At 46.5% G+C, this 19,894-nt stretch overlaps 2 protein-coding genes across 5 annotated transcripts in view; one reads left to right on the top strand and one right to left on the bottom strand.

The window, feature by feature from the left end:
* Positions 1-801: 801 nt before the first annotated feature.
* Positions 802-10,787, top strand: TGM4 (transglutaminase 4). The gene is made up of 13 exons (XM_051610234.1): positions 802-1,039; positions 1,181-1,287; positions 1,585-1,714; positions 2,371-2,489; positions 3,898-4,005; positions 4,544-4,718; positions 5,238-5,376; positions 5,627-5,730; positions 6,581-6,832; positions 7,513-7,863; positions 9,163-9,332; positions 9,808-9,944; positions 10,498-10,787. Exons 1-13 carry the CDS (start codon positions 802-804, stop codon positions 10,637-10,639), a joined length of 2,172 nt encoding a protein of 723 aa, XP_051466194.1. The 3' UTR covers positions 10,640-10,787.
* Positions 10,788-11,995: 1,208 nt separating this feature from the next.
* The window catches only part of ZDHHC3 (zinc finger DHHC-type palmitoyltransferase 3), a 34,180-nt gene continuing 26,281 nt past the window's right edge, over positions 11,996-19,894 (bottom strand). For all 4 annotated transcript variants that reach the window (XM_051610637.1, XM_051610634.1, XM_051610635.1 and 1 more), the window contains exon 7: positions 11,996-15,491. In XM_051610637.1, coding sequence (XP_051466597.1) covers positions 15,249-15,491 — 243 coding nt within the window. In that variant the 3' untranslated portion in view covers positions 11,996-15,248. The remainder of the gene's footprint in view (positions 15,492-19,894) is intronic.

The raw sequence follows: 19,894 nt of genomic DNA, 5'->3' as shown, positions 1-19,894 counted from the left end.
TGTTTGTCCCTGCTCTGGGCAGATTGCTGCAGCACATGCACCACCACTAGCCTCTGTAACCCATCCCAGCAACATTACTTTCTATATCTCTATACAGATACGCTAAATATTTCTATTATATCATGTTATATTACATGACATAGAATCATTGAATCATTTAGGTTGGAAAAGACCTTTAAGATCATTGAGTCCAACCATTAACCTAACACTGCCAAGTCCACCACTAAACCATGTCCCTGTATGCCACGTCTCCAGGGGTGGTGACTGAACCATTTCCCTGAGCAGCCTGTTCCAATGCCTGACAACCATTCCAGTAAATAAATTTTTCCTAATACCCAATCTAAATCTCCCCTTGCACAACTTGGGCCATTTCCTCTTATTCTATCACTCATTACTCTGGAGAAGAGACCAACACCCACCTTGCTACAACCTCCTTTCAGGTAGTTGTTGCAAGTGATAAGGTCTCCCTTGAGCCTCCTTTTCTCCAGGCTAAACAACCCCAGTTCCCTCAGCTGCTCCTTGAAACATTACATTACATTACATTATGTGATGTTACATTATATATGTTGTATTACGTAACACTATATTTTATCTATAGATAGTATAGTGTAGTGTAGTGTAGTGCAGTATAATGTAGTTAGTGTAGTATTTTATATCTCTCTATATATAGAAACATTGTTGTACCATCCATTAGCTCTGATGATCCTTAGTGTGATTCCTTGTGCTAGCTCACTGGACACTTTGATGTTTTGATGACCCACAGGGCTCCATTAAGAAGAGGAAAATGTTCTTTACTGAGCAATGTATCATCAACCTCCTTCTCTTTTTTCTTTCTCCTTCGCTGCTGACGGCTTCCCAGGGACTGATCTGAAGGTCGTTGGGGTTGACTTTCTCAAGAGTGAGAATGGCCGCCTCCACCACACGGATGCATACAACATCAAGAACCTGGTGGTGCGGCGTGGGCAGGCCTTCAAGGTCCAGCTCACCTTCAGCAGAGAGCTGCAGGCTGCTGACAAGCTGGCGCTGCGTTTTGGCCTCGGTGAGTGAGTGTCCCCCCCAGTGGCCATGAGGCAGAGCGGGAGGTCCCCGGCAGCCTCCATCTGCCTGGTCCTTCCACCGGACACTGCACGGTCACTGCAGGCCTGCACCCTCCCATATCTCATGTTGGGTTTGTTTCCAGGTGAAAAGCCGATGAAACTCAGGGGGACTCTAATGTCGCTGAACCCGAGGCGGGAGCAGGACCTTGGTGGCTGGCAAATCTCCATCCTCAAGAACAGTGGCAAAGAGGTAGGGCCCGTGGGCCGTGCTCCCGCATGGGTCAATGGTGAAGGGCAGCAACACAGAGCCTGTTGGCAGCAACAGAGAAAAACTACAGATCCCCATCTTGCTTTCCCTTAACTCTGTAATTTTAGGGGGGGAGCAGCCTTGCCCTGTTTAATTAATTGCTCCCCCACTGCACGCGCAGGTTGTGCCCATCCCTCTTCCCCCTGTGGCCACCACCTTCAGTACTTGTGCTGTACTTGTGCTGTGCTTATGGCCATGGTGGAGGGTCCATTATGCCATCTCTCCTTGTCACCTCTCCAGTGCCTGCTGTCTGTCACCAGCTCGCCCAAGGCCCCAGTGGGAAAATACATGCTGAACGTGAAGACTGGAACTAACATTTACAAGCCTGAAAATGATGCTGTCTACCTTTTATTCAACCCTTGGTGCAAAGGTAAGTGGTCCCGCAGTCGAGGGTGGTAATTACTGCTGCTAGGGATTGTCCCTGGGAGAGCTTCTCCTCACATTTTTCCTCCTCTGTTTCCCACAGAAATTGTTGGGGTTTTTCCCCCTGAAACACCACAAGCAGAATCCTCACAGGGCCAGCGGGAAGCTGGGCAAAAGCAATAAGCCAGCTACTGACTGGGGAGTCCCCAGTGCTGGTTTAAAGGGCATCTCTGTGTCACCTCTGTTTGCACCTCTGCGTCACCTTTCTGTTTCCCCAGGCCAGCACAAAGGTTAACTGAGACAAATGGGTTGGCTTTAAATCCAGATAAAAACATGACCAGACTAAAGAAACATGTTTTGTTGGTTGGAATCAGTCCCCCAGTTCTCTCTGCTGTCTACCTCATCCTAAAATGTTTATTCAGAAAGAACCTTTTCACTAAAATAAAACACTGGTCATATAGCAATTGACCTGTAGGAGTGAAATAAAGGATAGTTTTATAGGAAATTCTTCCCTAACAGGCAATAGAATGTCAGTTCTGAGGGGTCATCATTTGGTGTGAATGTTTCACACCACCAGCTCCCCTAGTTTAGCATTCCAAGGAAAACTTTGCATAGCATGTGTGCAAAACACCTAACATCTGAGGGGGTTTGTTTTTGTTCCAGATGACGTTGTCTTCCTGGATGATGAGGCGAAGAGAAAGGAGTACGTTCTCAATGATACAGGCTTAATCTATGTTGGGTCTTCATACAGCATATACCCTAGACCCTGGAATTTTGGGCAGGTAAAACACAGTTGTCTTGTCGGTGTTACTGTCCTGCTTTGCTCTTTCTTCTGTAGGCATTTGTTTCAACTAATCAGACCTGAAAAGAGTTTAAGCCCATGAGTAGCTCAAAGCACTTGAATGATCCTGCTACGAGCCTTGAGTAACCATGTGTGCTAAAGTGTTATCCCCAGCCACAGCTTGAGGACGGGGTTTGCTGGCATGTTCATAGTCGGATCACGAGATCCCTGGCAAAGGAAACAGAAAATGGGACAGAGCATTTTTCTTTGAAAAGATTCCCATAAGGAGAATTCCCTGCTGTCACGCAACACGGCAGCTGTCGGTAACCAGCTCGTGAGACATGGAGAGGGGGAAAACAACCTGATTATTTACCTGTTGCATCATGATTGGGAAAAAACAGGGTAAAAGCACTGGCAGAGGTTGTCATTCAAGTGGTGCCTTCACCAGCTGTGAGTTGTTTGGTGCAAGACATGATCAGCCCACCCTCTCAGGAAGGGTGTTCCTCCACGCTTCCTCTGAGATAACTCCAGTGGAGTGGAACAACAAACTCCCTCAGGCTAGAGATAAGAGGTGGATGCCAGAGTAGGTTTACTTGCACTCCATAGAAAGCACACAGGCATCTAAATGGAGCATCCTACACCCTATCCAGACAGACTTCCCCACCAAAAAATGTTGGAATCTGTAGGGTTTCTTTCTTTTTTTTCTTTTTGTTTTCTTTTTTGTTTTGTTTTGTTTAAAAAGTCTGTGATTTCAAGCTGCAAGAGATGGATAACCCAGCAAAAGTACTGGCACCCATGCTTTTTCCATAAATGGGCCAAAGGGCATCATCCATAGGGCTGTTCCTGTCCTAATATTTGTTCTGCTCTTAAGCAATGAGAATTGATATTGATATTCTGCCAAGCTTCATTGGATCGGATGTTTGACATCTCTGTGAATTGGACCTAAGGGAGCTTTATCTGCCTTTGCTAATTAGGAATCTTTTGCTGTCATAATCTGCATTTATGTACCTTTTTTTCCCCCCAGGGTTTGCTTTGTACCTGTGTCAATAGACTGAATATCTGTAGCCCTCTTAAATTTTCATTACTCTTGTGAGTAATTTTCAGGGCTGCAGGGAAATGACGTAGGTGACTTAGAACTACTCACAGGAGTGAAGATTGCTGGTCAGGTTCCGACGGCTCCGTTGTGATGTCCACTCCATTCTCCACATGAGACAGGCTTTTTTCTTCCAAGGTGGCTTTTCGTTTAAGCACTACCTTGGACGAAACAGCTTTGGGAAGCCCTGTTAGGCTTGAGAAGTTAGGACTAGTTGGATAGTTTCTGCCAAGTACTGAGATAGACTTTGTAGTGATTGAGTAAATTCTGTTTTAGAGTGGTATATAAAAATGTCTCCACTTTCTTTCCCAAACAGTTTGAGGAATTCGTCTTGGATGCCTGCATGTATATGCTGGACAAAAGTGAACTCAAGTTGAGCCGTAGAAGGGATCCTGTGTCTGTGTCCAGAGTCATGTCTGCTTTGGTACGGCTCTCTTGGAGAAGTGCTTTGCCCCTCCAGCTTTCCCTGCTCCTTCTTCCTTGTTCTTCTTTCCCCGGGGCTTTGAACACCAATTCAGGATGCATCTGAAATGGGTTCATTTGCAAAACTGCAAAGAAAGAGCCAGGTGGATTTTGGATGAGGAAAAGAGGCAAGCAAAATACAGCATCTCCCTCTCTCCAAAGCTTGCAGGTGCCCCAGTGGTTATCCTTCCGCAGCAGCTGCAGTGGCAGAGCCAACATGAAGGTTGTGTTTCAGGGGGAAACTACTGTCTATCGTGGGACCCTTTTGGGAGCCCTGGGGTTTAGGATACAGTGCATTACATCTGCCCCAAGCAGTAGTGCCACCTCCCTCTGTATATCTAGGTGGAGGGTTTCCAACCATCTGGCACCAGCAGCCTCACGGGGTGCCACAGGGCTGTGGAGCACCTTGGGGAGACACAGGGTCTGCAGAGGCTCCAGGGTTTAATCCTCAGTCAGCCTCATCCCCATATTTTCTCCTTTGCATGTATGTGTGTCCACAGGTCAATGCCAATGATGACAATGGTGTCCTGCTAGGGAACTGGTCAGGGAACTACATCAGTGGAACCTCCCCTATGGATTGGATTGGGAGTGTCACAATTTTGCAGAAGTATTACAAAACCAAGCAGCCAGTCCGTTATGGCCAATGTTGGGTCTTTGCAGGAGTCCTCACTACAGGTAAAGAGTGAACTGTGTCCCTTCTCTAGTATCCTAATTACTGTGCTCGTGAGACAGATTACTGTGCTTCTGAGCACCAGAGGTGGCAGGATCCTTGATGTAAGGAGAGGCTGCTGGAGCTGGGACTGCTCAGCCTGGAGAAGAGAAAATTCAGGGGTCTTATCTGTGTGTATAAATATACAACAGGAGGAAGTGGGGCAAGTAAAGCCAGGGTCTTCTCAGTGATGCCCAGTGACAGGACCAGAGGTGATGGGCACAACCTGAAACACAGGAAGTTCTGTCTGAGCAGAGGAAAAGAGGTTTTTTTTACTGTGAGGGTGACTGAGCACTGGCACAGGTTGCCCAGGGTGGTTGTGGTGTCTCCATCCTTGGAGATATTCAAAAGCTGTTGGGACATGGTCTTGAGTGCCTGCCCTAGAGGAACCTGGGTGGGCAGAGGGGTCGGACGAGACAATGACCAGAGGCACCTACCAACCTCAGTGATTTTGTGACCCTGTGTTTTGTCTGTCTGTGCCACAGTGATGCGCTGCCTGGGGATCCCATCCCGCTGTGTGAGTAACTTCAACTCAGCACACGATACGGACGAGAACCTGAGAGTTGATGTTTACCTGAATGAACGTGGAGAAAAACTGAACACGAGGTCCCTCGACTCCATCTGGTACTGCCAAAGGGGACTAATGCTTCCTATCCCTCATGCCACCCCACAGCACTGCATTTCTTTGCCCCAGCAGCCTTTTCTTAGAGAATTTCCCTGCTGCTTCAGGTCTGCTGCACGGAAAAGAGAGGAAGTCTGGGATTATACACAAGTTCTCATTAACCCTGCCCTTAACTGAAGATTAAGAGAGGAGATCTTGACTCTTCTGGCTCTAACAGCTCACTCTTTTTCTTTCAAACCCAAATGCATGCAGGAACTTCCATGTGTGGAATGATGTCTGGATGAAGCGGACAGACCTGCCGACAGGGTTTGATGGCTGGCAGGCAATTGATGCAACCCCCCAGGAGCAAAGTCAAGGTAGGACCTGCCTATAGAGGCTCTTCTGGAACACCTAAGGGAGGCAGGAACATTTAATATGAAAACCATGGTTCCCAGTCAGCAAAACATACTCTCCATGTGCATCTTCATGCACTTGGGCAATAGCATCTTGCAGCTGGAGGTCTCACTCCTGCCATCTCAGCCTGGACAGGAGGAACAGCATTTCTCAGCAGGCAGAAAACCAACCTTGCAGGACACAGTGGGAATATGAATGTCATTGCAGAGGTTGGAGTGGACAGCTGGAAATTGGAGCTAATTTCTCTTTCCACCATCCTCTGATTTCTTTGGTGAAGTTCAGGACTCAAAGCAGCCCGTATTAAGAGGCGCCACAGCTTTTCCCAGCTTTTCCACATACTTTCTGTAGAGCTCTCCTGGGGAAGTCACGAGTCCTCTAATTGGTAAATGAAAGAACTGACTGCCAAAATTGGTGGCTACCCTCCTTGCACAAATGCAGGGAATTTGGGGGCATGAAAGAAAACATTAATCCTCAAGGCTGTGCAGACAGTGGTGTATTGCCAGGAGATCAAACACAGGTTGGTTGGACTTGGTTGAATCCTTTATCGAGCCATGACTTCCAAACTTTAAAGTGATTTAACTGAGGGGAAACACTTAAAAGCCCTTACCAGACCTTGGTTACCTACAAAAAAAGCCCAAACAGCTATAAGATAAATGGGGCCTTTTGCATTTCATCCCTGAGTAGGAGGAATATTTACTACAAGGGGTCAACTCTCATGACCACAGATTCCTGCTTGGATGGGTCTAAGGTTGGAATAAAAATTGGAAGCTCTGCCTCTATTTGGAAATAAATGGTGTTGAATGTGCTTTCTAGGTATTTTCCAGTGTGGTCCATGCCCACTGAAGGCTGTCAAAGATGGGGATGTGTATTTGCCCTATGACAGCAAGTTTGTGTATGCGGAAGTGAATGCTGACAGAGTCTACTGGATCGTCAGGAAGGTGAATGGCAAGGAGAAATACACCAGGATTGGCACAGAGACCCAAGGCATCGGCGTGAACATAAGCACAAAAGCTGTGGGGGAGGACAAGCGAGAGGACATCACCCTTGAGTACAAGTTCCCTGAAGGTGACTGCCCCCATTCTCTAAAGTAGTGCCAAAGAGGGGACCCTTGGTTCTGTAGGACACCCCACAATGCAAGTTTTCTCCAGGAGAAAACCTCAGAGGTAGAGCTGAAGTGGCAAACCTTGTGTAAAGCCCGGGGACCTGGGGGAAGCAGCACTGCTCCTGGGTATCTTCATGCCTGTGGTGACATCTGCAGGCTGCTCTTTAGGGCCAGGTGCAAGCAAGCATGCCAGCAGTGAAAGAAATGGGTTTAGTGACCAGCCTAGTGGTTTGACTCACTGTTTCTTCATTTCTTCTTATTTCTTTCTGTCTTCCCATTCCCCAGACCATATAGGAAACAAAAAGACCCTCACATTACCTTCCCATGCTTCTCCCTGCATCAGGTCCAGCCATGTTGTGCTAGACTGCTAAACCCTTCCCTGTGAGGAACAGGAAGATCTTAGATTGAAAAAATTAAGAGCATCCATCCTCTAAGAGTGTCTCCTTCAGGAAATTCTTCCAATCTAAAATGTTACCTTTAGTTCCAGTGGTATCATGAACCAAGAGGGTCTCCTGAGCCGAGGCTGGATGTGATCAGTGCCCTGGCATCCTCTCTGCACAGCAGCAGAAGCATAAATAAAGGGAAGGTGGCTCTGGGTGAGGAGACTGAGGTACAGGTATCACCCATATTGTTTTTCATCCAGGCTCTGAAGAGGAAAGGAAGGCTATGGAGAAAGCTTGCTCCTTCCTACGCCCTTCAATATTTGTACCCCGGGGACGCTTCGCTTCGGCTGTGCCTATGGATGATGACATGCTTTCCAGGCCTGAGGTCCTGCATGAGACAGTCTCCAAGACAGGGCTCCAGCTTGAGATATCCAATACAGAAGCTTTGTATCCTGGCAATCCCCTTGAACTGGCCATCACAGTGAAGATCTCTGCTCCTGGAAGCTGGACCATCAATCTTACTGGCTCCTGCCAGCTACAGTCCTACACTGGGAATGTTGTGGCCAACCTCGGCTATGTCAAGGAGGCCGTCATCCTTGAAGGAAAATCTGGTAAGCACAGAAAGCTTGCTGTCTTCTGTGGGCAGTCTGGGGTTTCACTTGAGCCCATTTGTAACAGCTCCATGGCTCTGTACATCACAAAGAGTAGGAGGTGCCTGCCTCTCTTGTTACTGCATTTGGGAGCCTTAGCCATGGATCAGGATCCCACCATAGCAGGGACCAGAACATCAAGGTCCTGTCCTTGCTGTAGTTTCAGCGAGATGGTTAGAAATACATCAGTGTGGGCAGACAGATGTTTTGACTGTGTGAGTGAGATGTACTGGAGCATCTCCCTACTGGCCTCACTGTGTAAGCATCCATGATGCCACCACAGGTTTCACGTGTGTCCATACAGGTCAGATCCCTCACAGGATTTAGATAACTGGGTGTATCTGCCTTTCTTTTATTCTTGTGCTTGCCACTCTAATGTTGATCAGCTGGTGGTGATGCTGGTGAGCATTATTTTCTGAATTCTTCACCCAAGCAAATTTCAACCTCACAGCTGCCTGCCTGGATGATCCCAAGAGCTGTTTGCTGCTCATTGCATATCTTTGAGCAAATTGGGTTGCATTTCTGATCCTCAGCAATGGAGCTGAAATTTGCTAAACAAGAGACTAACGAGTGATGAATAATTAACAGCACTTGCTCATTCCAAATGTATATTCACTCTTGCAAAAAATTCTTTGCTGCTAGTGATTGCTATGTCTTCTCACTCATACTGTGGCTGTCAAAATGCAGCAGGGTAGGACATAAGGGTAGCTACATACACTTAGAAATTAGGACAGGCTTTTTTTTTTTTTTTTATTCCCAGAAGCCAGGAAGCCTTACGGCTAAAACAACATTCCAGCTCCAGCGCTGCTGACTCTGGGGCTTTTCCAAGCCACTGGAAGTTTGTCCAGGCAATTAAAGATAAAATCTGAAGTGAAAGGAAAGCAGCTAATTTTATAGCAAGTAGTACCTAAGAGAAACCCTGAGGGACACAGGCTTAAATGTACCCAACCTCACACTCCTCTGCCTCCTCCTGAGTGCTGGAGCAGCCATGGACAAGGGCTGCCAAGATGCTGGATGTGAGCCTGACCCAGCACTCGAACTGGCGGGGAGGTGGTGTGGGGGCAGCCACCCTTCCCACAGGCTGTGTATGCCAGGTCCCACTTGCCAAGCTGGGGCTTCCCCCTCGGGCCCCCCAGGTCTGGCCAAACGTAGGATGATCTTGGCAAATATGCACCCAGGGGCACCAGGCCCCACAGCCAAACTTGCCGTCCAGTTCGTGGGCATGTGATGAAGCACCGAGCTGTGTTTTCTCTCCCCCAGAGACACAGATCCCCCTGAGAATCCCAGCCGATGTGTACATGAACACTCTGGCCATGGTGGAAGATGAAGTGCTCATCCACGTTATTGCTATTGCTGAGGTCGAGGGGACAGATGACAAACTCACCAAGGATACAGCGATGCGCTTTGAGTACCCCCCCATCGTCATCCAGGTGAGGCAGCCACCATCCCAGGTCCTCTGGGACAAGGGTTAAAGCCCTGCTCGCTGGACCACCATGGTGGTGTTAGCATTCTTGGGAGGATCTCCCAAAACCTGCCTCTTGGGATACTCCATCCTTGGCATTTTATTTGGCTTTATTTGGAGGTTGAAAGCAGCCATGATTTTATTGCCCCATCTAACAAAGGCAGGCAGGGGCTGCTGGATGGAAGATGTCAGTTTGTACATTGCCCATCTCCAACCCTACAACTCTACCTCCTGAAGGAAAAATGTGTTGAGAAACCAGAGAAAATCTGGGAAAACAGCTGGTGGGGAAGGACACATGGTGCCACGGGAGGGTGGAAAGGGTTGGGGGGGCCTGTTTCCCACAGCACTTGTGGTGAGGAGCAAACTGGCAGCAGTTCCAGCATCTTTATTACCTCTCTGATTGACAGCTTTTGGGTTTGTTTCTCTCCTTCCTCCTCTGCCAGATGCCAGAAACAGCCAGACTGAATGAGGAGTTCACCTGTGCCTTCATCTTCAAGAACAAGCTGAACGTGCGCTTGGACAACTGCAAGCTGATGGTGGAGGGCTTGGGCTTATTTAAGATGTCAACATTTGATGAGGGGTAAGGAGATGAGCCCAGAGATGAGATGAGATGAGCCCAAAGGAGCATGGCAGAATTCTGCTTTGTTTCCTTTTTTTATTTTATTTTATTTTTTCTTTAATTTCCTTTGAAGAAGTGGTTAGTAGACTTGGAGTAACAGGGCCCTTTGCAAGCAATGTTCAAAACCATGCCTCATTTTGGTGCAGCCCACACAGCAGAAAGACCCACACAGAGCTTGACATGCTCAAGGCGTTCAGGCATGATAGGGGCTCTACCCACACTCCTGCTGTGATGCCAGGTGCTTCCTAGCCAGTGTAAAAGCAGCTGCTTCTTTCAGAGCTGAATTTAGTGTTTCAGCAGTACAGGAAAGTCTGGGGAAGTTCCTCAGTGTCACAGGGACCACCAGCCAGCACCACCATGCCAAGCCCTGCTTGCTGCATGTTGGCTACAGGAAAAGGGCATCACCCACCCTAAACACACATGGCAGGTATTTCTTTAAGCAAACTGATTGAAAAGCAGCTATTAAGAACCTAACTCATGCTCATGGGACTATTTGTTCTTTCTTTCTCCTCAGGGATATAGAGCCTGGTAGGATCATTAAGTCTCAAATAATATGCACTCCAACGAGACTAGGAGAGAAGAAAATAGTAGCCAAGCTGACTGCAGCCCAGATCAAAGGAATCTCTGCAGAGAAGACCATCACCATCACCCCGTAGGATCAGCGCCTCAGCGGGGTGTAAATGGCCTTGCTAAGCATACAGCACTGCTGTGCATCTTAGGCAATTCTTTCTTCCTTGGTTGCTAGATAGTACTCCCAAACTGAAATCCAAAAATCTCATTAAGCTAAGGGAATTAAAATTACTTAAAGAATACAGTTGCTTTGATTGCAGTTAAACGTGATTCAATAAAGGTTGTTAAAATCAACTGCGTGATTGGGTTTTATGGTATTGCCAGGCTATGAGTCCATGGGGTGGGGGCTGGTGGGGACTGGAGCTCACCAAGGTGCCAGCTTCAGCTGGGAGTGGGTGTGAGCTCAGGGTGTGTTTTCCAGCTGCTTGGCTATCTGGACGGTGGTCCTCCATGGGAGGCCACCCAGGGACTTGACCACACCACAGGTTGCTGCGCAGCTCAGGAAATGTTTCAAACAAACCTCTCCTGGGTGATTCCCTCTCTCTCCTGGCTAGCCAGCTGGGGAATGTACTGGCGTACACCTTTTATTGTCCTTAGACAACAAGAGCACACCTGGCACTGTCTCCCCAAAGACCATTTTTCATACATCTTCCTTTCCTCCTGATCCAATTTCTTGTGGAGGTTTTAATGCATTTTTGGAAGAAGTACCATCTCCAGCACCATTACTAATGCCTCATCAGAAATACGTAACCTCTGTCCTTCCCCTTCCACCCTGAATTACATGTTGGACCTTAATGGTGATGTACCTCTGAAGCTCTTCCAGCCATAGTCACACTGAGGAAAACAACAGCTGTGCACAGCTGGAGCCCACCTGGCCCCACTGCAGAGCTGCACACCCCGGCACCTCTTGAGCAAGGGATGGCTCTCCTCCACAGCGCTGCCACAAAAAGGCCAGCAGCAGTCAGGGTTCCCAGCATTCCCACAAAGAAAGAGGAAATTGAGCCACCCAGGCTCAACTGTAGGGGTTTATTTATTTGTTTCTTTGAAAGGCAAATGTTCAAGCATTAGGGCTGCAGAGGAGAAAAAAAGAAATGGCAAATACACCTGATTATGTGCCAGCCTATAAAGAATGAGGAGCAAAAAAGGGAGGAGGAAAAAGGAGAGAAGGAAAAGAAGGAGAAAAAAAAAATATTTTGACTACTCCCTTGCATTTCAAACATTTAGGGGACCCCTGGAGGAATGCCCAGGCGGTGGCAGGGCCACAGAAGACAGTCAGACTCCCCCCACCCCTTCCAGCCCTCTGCCCCCAGTGTCCCGGTGCCCTGCAGCAGCGCTGGGTCCCCACAAGGCCACCTGTGGTGGTGGCAGGGCCAGCAGCAGGGACCCCTCTCCCCAGGTAGGGCAGGCACAGGTGACCACAGGGAAGGGAGGAACAGGCAGTCTTTGGCAGATGAAGTATTAGCTCTTTAATAAGTACAGTAGTGACCAGAGGCATAAAAAGTAGTTACAAACAGCAAAATATATTTCTTTTCAAGAGATGTAAATTATTTACTTGCATAGAAAACCTGCTGTAGAAGACACCAGATAATAAGTACAAGAACACTTGTTACGTCTGCCATGACCTTTACCATCATGTATTAACACCTCACACTGGAGCAGCCATGGGATCTCCAGTGGATTGCAGCACATTGGGTGCTCTGGAGGAGTGCTTCCCTATGGCCCAGCAAGCCAACCAGGACCACAGCAGCACAGCCTGAATGATGAAGGCACGATTTAGCAAGGGGCAAAGAGTGCATGGAGGGAACGGAAGGAAAACAGTGGATTTGGTTTCAACTTCATGAAAATCACATTTGGTCTCAAGCTACCAGGTAGTCATCAAAGAAGGAGATTTATACCAGAGCTGTGGATAAAACAGATTTTTCCAGCTTGTGAAGACTTTTGCAATTTCTGACAAGAAAATGTTGCCACATTTATAGCAAGACAGGAAGGAGATACACCGAGAAACACTGGAGCTTCAAGAGGGAGGAAGAGGAGGATGAGATTGACAGCCAAGGGGGACAAGATTGACAGCCAAGACACTCCAAGAGAACCAGTTCACTGGACGTAGGAAGTCACCCCACCAGTTCTGTAGGGCACCAGAACCGGGGCTGGGCTGGCTGCCCACATCTCTGCATAGGGCACAGGAACATTCTCTCACTCCCATAACTGCACTGAGGGAGGAGGGGAGATGCTGTTCTGACTCTCACCCCACTTCACACTGCTTTTCCATTTCAGTTATTAACAAAAGGGCCTAGAAATTTCAGCACCTGAGGAACAATGCAAGCAGTGGGAAACATCATGGGCCTCTCTCCTCATGATGAAGTGAACCAGGTTTGAGAGTGAAGAAGGAAATATGTTGCCTCCATCAGTGCCTAACCAAAGCCACAGAAGTGGGGTCCATGTCCCAAGAAGCATCGTCATGTGCACTTGCCTCAAGGTGATTTTCAACCACCACCTAGTTTCTCCTCTCAGGACCCCATAGCACCATTCCCACTCTGCAGACGTCGCACTGGAAGCAGGGACATTAACTGGATAAGGACAAGCAGCAAGCCAAAATTAGAAAACGTGAGCTAAAAAGGGCCCTCTTTACCTCCTTCAACACCCCTACAGGAAATCCCTTATAGATCTGCATATGTCCCTGTATGTTCCCCTTTCCCGTGGAACGCTGATGGAGAGGAATGCAGGCTGGTACAAAAGCAGGAGAGCTTCTTCCCTTGCTCTCACACTGCTGCACAGAGCAATGACATTCGAGACCTCACATCTAAATGACATGTAATGACACCTTGATTCCCCTCAAAACCAGGGTGTTTCCCTTTACCAAAAGGCATTTTTTATAAATACACAGGTTCCAATAATTTTTTCTAAAACTATTTTCCATTGAAAAACAAAAGACATCTAAAGGGAACAGGTGATGGGATGACTGTTTGGGAATACCCCCTGGATTTTAGCCAAGCTGTGTTCCTAACAGTCATGGCACTTGATTTGTTCCCAGACCTTTTGCCAGAAAAAAGGACTGCTGTGGCAGAGGACAAGTCCAGGAGAGAATCTCATTGCTCCACACTAGCCCCGAATGTCACCCCAGTAATAAATACTAAGATAGTTTTTTGGGGAGCAAAAAAATTTAAAATCTTGCACAAATTCCATTTTGTATTGCTTCTATAAATAATAAGAAACTTCATCTAGGTCTTTCACAATACTATGTTTTCATCCCCCAAACTCCTTTCTCTTACTTTTGAGAGGAAACAATTATCTTTGGTCCATGTTACAGAGGGGGAAGATGAAGTCAAACATGTCCTGTGGGGAAAAACCAGGAGCACGTCTCTAATATCCTGCAAAACGTACTGACAGTTAACCTAAGGGAGATAAGGAGAAGACAACAACTAAAAAGACCTCTACATTAAAACTACACTACCTGACATCTGGAGCATGCCAAGTGCTTGTAGTGTGTTTGAATGCAGCAGGGCTAGTGTCACCTCTGCAGGACTTTGCTGCAGCTACTGCCACCTGCAGTGACACCTGCCTTGAGCCGTGCACATTCCTCCTGTGCACTCACCGATGCTCACCAGGAGCTGGCTGCAAAACTAGCATTAGGAAGCCCTGCACAATGGCAAGCACTAGTAGGGCAAGGTTAAGCCCCAGTGAGACTAAGAAGCAACATTAATTCTCAACTAACTCTGGCTACTGAATAAAAATTTTAAAAAGAGACACCTAAATTAGACAAGTCAAAGAGAAAGAGCCAGTACTTCCATCAGCAGAGTGTTCACACCTCCCTGTGTTCTTTGGCTGTAGAAACATGCCTGGTGCCCAGCCTAGGCCAGCTGCCAGCTTTCTGGGCTGCGGAGTTTGGCCAGGCAGCTCCTGCCCCACACGTGCTAATGAACCACAGTCCCTTGGTGAAAGCTTCTTCCCCCCACCAGTGTCTCAACAGCCTGGCCAATACTTGCCTGCTCTCGGCTGTGCTGACCATGGGTGAAGACTCCTGCTGGCCTGGCACCACAATCAGCTCGCTGACCCCAATGCTGCTCAGCCAAGCACCATCAGCCTTGAGCAGCCCCACCAGCACAGAGGGTTAAAATATATCCATGGAGATATTTTAGAGCCCAAAGGAGTTACACCCAGAGTGAGCTCACTCAGCTGCTGTGTCTGTAGCCCAGTATCCCACCTCTGCTAAGACCTGAGCACCAGCAGCTTTCATAATCCAGAGGCAGCATCCATGGGATGAGCTAAAAAGGATGTGTTTTTCAAGAAAACCTGGGCTAATCTGGCTATTTCACAGGGTTTATCACTTAGGCCTCCAAAAGGCTGTAAGAACAAAAGATTAACCAGACTCCTCAGGGCTGCACATTTCAGAAAACTGGGACCAATCTATCAAACAATCATAGACTTTCCTTAAAGGCCAAGTAAGAAAAGCTTGATAAAGCACCTGCCACAGGTCCAAAAAAGGAGCTTATGAATCTTGTAATTTATAAAGCTTTCTCTGGAGATTTGTGTTGCTTCTGCTAGTGCTGTACCTGTCTTCCAGATAATACTCCTGAATTTTTTAATGCACCAAAAGTATGTTAAAGAACAGCTCCTTAAATCTCCAGCACAAGTAGTTATTAAAAAAACCCCACCAAAACCTGAAAGATGCTATTGACATCTTGGAGGATGCTTTGCTTATTCATGCAACACTTGGATGGCAACATCTCGAGCAAGAAACTGCTCGATTTCTTCTTGAGTCATTATTGCAGATGCAGGAGCTGCTGCTGCCGCTTCAGCCAGCTCTGGGCTCTTGCAGTTCAGGTCTGAAAAGGGATTGAACCAACCCAAGGAGAAAGCACCACCAAATGCCAGCTTCATTCCTTCCCAGCCACTGATCTTCTCCCAGGTGGGCCTCTGATTTTTAAGACGCTCAATACCCTGCAAGAAGAGAAAAGGTTTAGGGTCATCTCACATTTATAGCAGGTATAAACATCATAACATGTGCAGAACTGCCCACCTGCAGCCAGGGTGTTGATCAGGTTTTAGTTAACAAGGAAGACAGATTTCCTGCAGTACTGGGTTTGGTAACAAAACCCTAAAACAAGATCGAATTCATGGACAATCTGAATCTTGGTGACTTCATTCAGCAAGAGTTCCTATTGATTTTTAATGGTAAAGGGACAGCTTCTAAAAAGCCATCCCTTTTGGAAACTTGGATTTCTTCTCCTGATGTTTTTTTAAGCTCTCCAAGAAGTAACAAAATATAGTTAAAATTTGAAATGTCACTTTATTTGGGCATTTTTTACAGTAGTTCAGATAGAGGCAAAATACTGCAGCTTTTTTCAGTGATCAGGAATTGACCACAGCCATAACTAGGCTTGTCACTAGAAGCTGACAATTAAGAGCAAGTACTTAAGAACACAATTTCCATTTAACAAGTTCTTAAAGCCAAATCACAAAGTGAGCTGGACACCTGCTGTGATGGGAGGAAATCTATCTGGGTGGAAGAGGTCATCTCAAAGTGGACCCAGAGCCTTGCTCAGTCACTATTGTGATTCATCCTCCCTCCAAGGGATCCCACTTCTGGTAAAGCAAATATTTTGATTGCATTTAAATTACAGGTCCTTCAAATCTGGACAGAGACATTTTTTGTCTGGTATTCTTCTCCATGTAAAAATATGGACCTAAGAATTTCCTTTTTGTAAGGCTACTGCTGTGTGAAATAGGGCCCATTTTTTTTTAATGCACATCTTCTGAACTACGTAAGTAGGAGAGGAGCCAGATCTACAGCCATGTATGACGTGCTCATGATAATATACAAATGATCATGTAAAAACTCTGTTGTTAGAGAAGCAAGAATACTGGATCCAAGTTTTGAGAAACTCAAGGAAAGGAAAAATGAGCAAATTCAGTTAAAACCATTTAAAAGAGCAATTTTAGAAGAGCTGGATGAAAAATATACTTGTCACGTTCTAATTCCACAGATTTTCCCTAACGACCCACAAAACATCTCAAAGCTTTGCAAGGGGGGAAGTGAATCCACACAACAGCTCAGCTGCACCACAGCTGCACTCAGAGCAAGCCTTATAAATAACACAACATTTTAATACTGCAGCAGCTTGGTTTTCCAATGACATTGAGTCAGCATGAGCAAGCCTGGGAGAAAACACATCATAAATGGAAGAATTAGCTGCAAAGCTTTTGTGAGCTTCATTTACACCACATTCCTCATGCTAACTTAAAGAGAAATCCATCAGCCAATGTGCAAAAAAGGCCTGATGCCATCCCAAAACTTAAGTCCTTGGGGTTGCAAATTTGGGAAATATCCAAGCCCTGAAGCACAAACTTGCATCTTGCAATGCTAAGCACTGGCACGTGCTCCTTGGCTCTGCTCCCAAGCTTGCGAATATGACTGTTCCAGGGAAAATCCCTCGCAGCCTCCAGCCCCTTGGGATGAGGCACACAGCGCTGCCATGGCCAGTGCCCAGCCTTACCTCCCTGCCAGGTAAGCCAGGAGGGTCAGCGCTCATTATTCATGGCAGAGGAGAGCTTTGGCAAAGGGTTTTAGCACTACCACGCTCTTTTCCTCTGGGATACTTCGGTTCCAGCAACATGCAGCCATGCAACCAGGAGGCAGAAGCTTTAGCAGCTTAAAGCAGAGGAGGAGCTTTGGTTGTCAGCTGCTCCTTAGCGAACTGCAGAGGTTTCTAACACGTTAGCAACAAACCATCACGGCAGTATCTAGACAGAAGGAAAACAAGAAGCATGGGACAGGAGGAGAAACACGCACCAAGCACTGAAACCCTTCCCCAGCAGCCCAAGCTTTAACCCTGCCCTCAGACATGCACTGTTCAATCCACGCTGCCATCTAAACTGGAAATAAAGGTCTTTAACACTTCTGGGCAGCACCTCCTTTCTCCCCTCCCCATAAAAACACCAGTCACTTGCTCTGAACACTATCTGCCAACCAAGGTGATGAGCAAGGTCAGGCTGAGGTTGTACAAACACCAGATTAGGGGGCAGCTGATCAGCACAGGCACGGACACACTTTCTCTCTCCCAGCCACGACCTCAAGGCACGTATTGAAAACGAGCAGAAGTTTTAAAAATTGTATCCCAGGCTACTTTTGGCTGCCTGCCCCACAGTCATTAGGGCATGACGTTTTGCATTAAAAAAAAAAAGAATGAAGGGGGAAGGAAGGAAGGAATGCATAACTGCTGAAGACATTTTGTTACTGTTTAATGAAACTTTTTTTTTTTTTAAGAATATATTTACCCCAATTCTCTCACTAGTATTTTAGAAAGTGAGAATTTTGTATTTCAAATTAAACCAACAGCTGTTTCTCTTCCCCATCATGCAGCTATTTCACTTTAAAAAAAACAACAAAAAATGCCACCAAAACAGCAGTGCTTGGTAAGCATCACTTTTCACTATTCCAAATTACATAATTTTAAACAAATACTGAATGAGAAGACATACACAGAGAAATGCAAAACACTGGACAATCCCATTTCAGTAAGAGGTAGTGTTGCAAACACGGGGACAGCAATAAGACAAGGTGGATGTGTTACCACGTAATGCTGTAGGATATACCCCGTTTCTCCCACTACTGCCCTCAGAATCTGCTTGTGCACAGTGCCAGAGGAGGATGCTGGGCTGCAGGGCCTGACCCAGAAGTGATCTGCGGGACAGCTCTTGTGTGTTGGAAGAAACTCAATTAACTTCTGTTTAACACATTTTAAAAAATCCAAACAGGAAGAGAGAGCAGAAGAGGCAAGTACTGTTAGCACATTGTCGAGTAAGGGGAAGCCACAGGAAGAAGAGCTGCTATCAGAAATCATGATTAAGGCAGACTTTCCTTACAGCACTTCCCTGCACCATTCCTGCTTGGAGCACCCCTTAGCTTTTCCAAAGGAAAGAGAATCCCCCACCTCTGGTAGAGTTTGTCCTTCAGTTTCTCTTGGCTGTGCTAAAACAGAACTAGCACCTGAACTCAGGTAGCTCTGCTGGAGAAAATACTTGCCATGAGCAAATGGGTAAGTCTGCCTTTCTCATATGAATAACAACCCACACTTATCATCATTCAAATCACACCACCAGGTCATACAGTGCAAATAAAACTGAGGACCCCCAGTTATTGAGGCACACACACAACAGGTACTAATGGACATTTCTGCAACTTGTGATAATGCTTCGCTCAAAATGAAACGAGTGTGACTGAAAATAACCAGGCTATATAAAGCTGTTTAACCCTCTGCATCTGTTTGAAACAAGAGAAAGTGAGTAGTTACAAATTTTTCCACAGTGTAACAACGTAACCAATGTTGCTCCAAAATACATGTCAAATAAGGATAAACAAAATGGGAACATGCACTAGTGGAACTGATAATCAAACCAGATTTTAAAGCAATGAACTGTACAGAGAGATGCATTCTTTTGTTAATTACCTGGGTGACTGAAGTCCCTTCCCTCAATACATTTGATTTAGCTTTCCACTATCAGCAGTATCAGCACTATAAAAACAAAACCTAAACTTTTCCTGAACTTTAATTAAGGAAATGCATACACAAAAGCCACACTTCCCTCACATGGCTCCCTCCGTACAGTCCTGCAGCAGGGACACAATGCACTCCTAATGATCTAACCTCAGAGAAGCAGGATCACAGACACTGCCTGTTAACACAGCAGAGCAGTTACTGACAGCCTCTTCCAAGTGATGCAGTTAACACCACTAATTAACAGATCTGTGTACTACTGATTAACTAATTTTTAAACTTAAAAGCTGAACTCTCAGCTAACTGTTATATCAGAGAACCACTGAATTGTTCTGGTTGGAAAAGACCTTTATGACAATAGAGTCCAACCATCAACCTAGCTCAGTCAACCCCAGTACTAAACCGTATTCCTAAGCACCACATCAGCATGTCTTTTAAACACCTCCAGGGATAGTGATTCAACCACCTGGGCAGCCTGTTCGTGTTTGATAACCCTTTCAGTGAAGAAGTTTCTTCTAATATCTAATCTAAACCTCCCCTGACATAACTTGAGACCTTTTGCTTGTTACAAGGGAGAAGAGACCAACATTCACCTTGCTACAACCTCCTTTCAGGAAGTTGCAGAGTGATAAGGTCTCCCCTCAGCCTCCTTCTCTCCAAGCTAAACAACCCCAGCTCCTTCAGATGCTTCTCAGAGGGCTTGTGCTCTAGACTCTTCAACAGCTTTATTGTCCTTCTCTGGAATCACTCCAGCACCTCAATGTCTTTCTTGTCATGAGGGGCCCAGAACTGTACACAATACTTGAGGTGCAGCCTCACCACTGCTGAGTACAGGGAGACAATCAC

This window comes from Apus apus, chromosome 2 (assembly GCF_020740795.1).
Source record: "Apus apus isolate bApuApu2 chromosome 2, bApuApu2.pri.cur, whole genome shotgun sequence".
In the NCBI taxonomy this organism is placed as follows: Eukaryota; Metazoa; Chordata; class Aves; order Apodiformes; family Apodidae; genus Apus; species Apus apus.
The sequence above is the reverse complement of the archived record's forward strand: the minus strand, read 5'-3'. Positions and strand labels throughout refer to the sequence as shown.

What these genes read in the sequence shown, in the direction of transcription:
- TGM4 (XM_051610234.1), top strand. Translation starts at nt 802, where the DNA reads ATGTATCATCAACCTCCTTCTCTTTTTTCTTTCTCCTTCGCTGCTGAC. An exon ending in AGGTCCCTCGACTCCATCTG is followed by an intron (nt 5,377 to 5,626) that starts GTACTGCCAAAG and finishes AAATGCATGCAG; the next exon opens with GAACTTCCATGTGTGGAATG. An exon ending in TGAGTACAAGTTCCCTGAAG is followed by an intron (nt 6,833 to 7,512) that starts GTGACTGCCCCC and finishes TTTTTCATCCAG; the next exon opens with GCTCTGAAGAGGAAAGGAAG.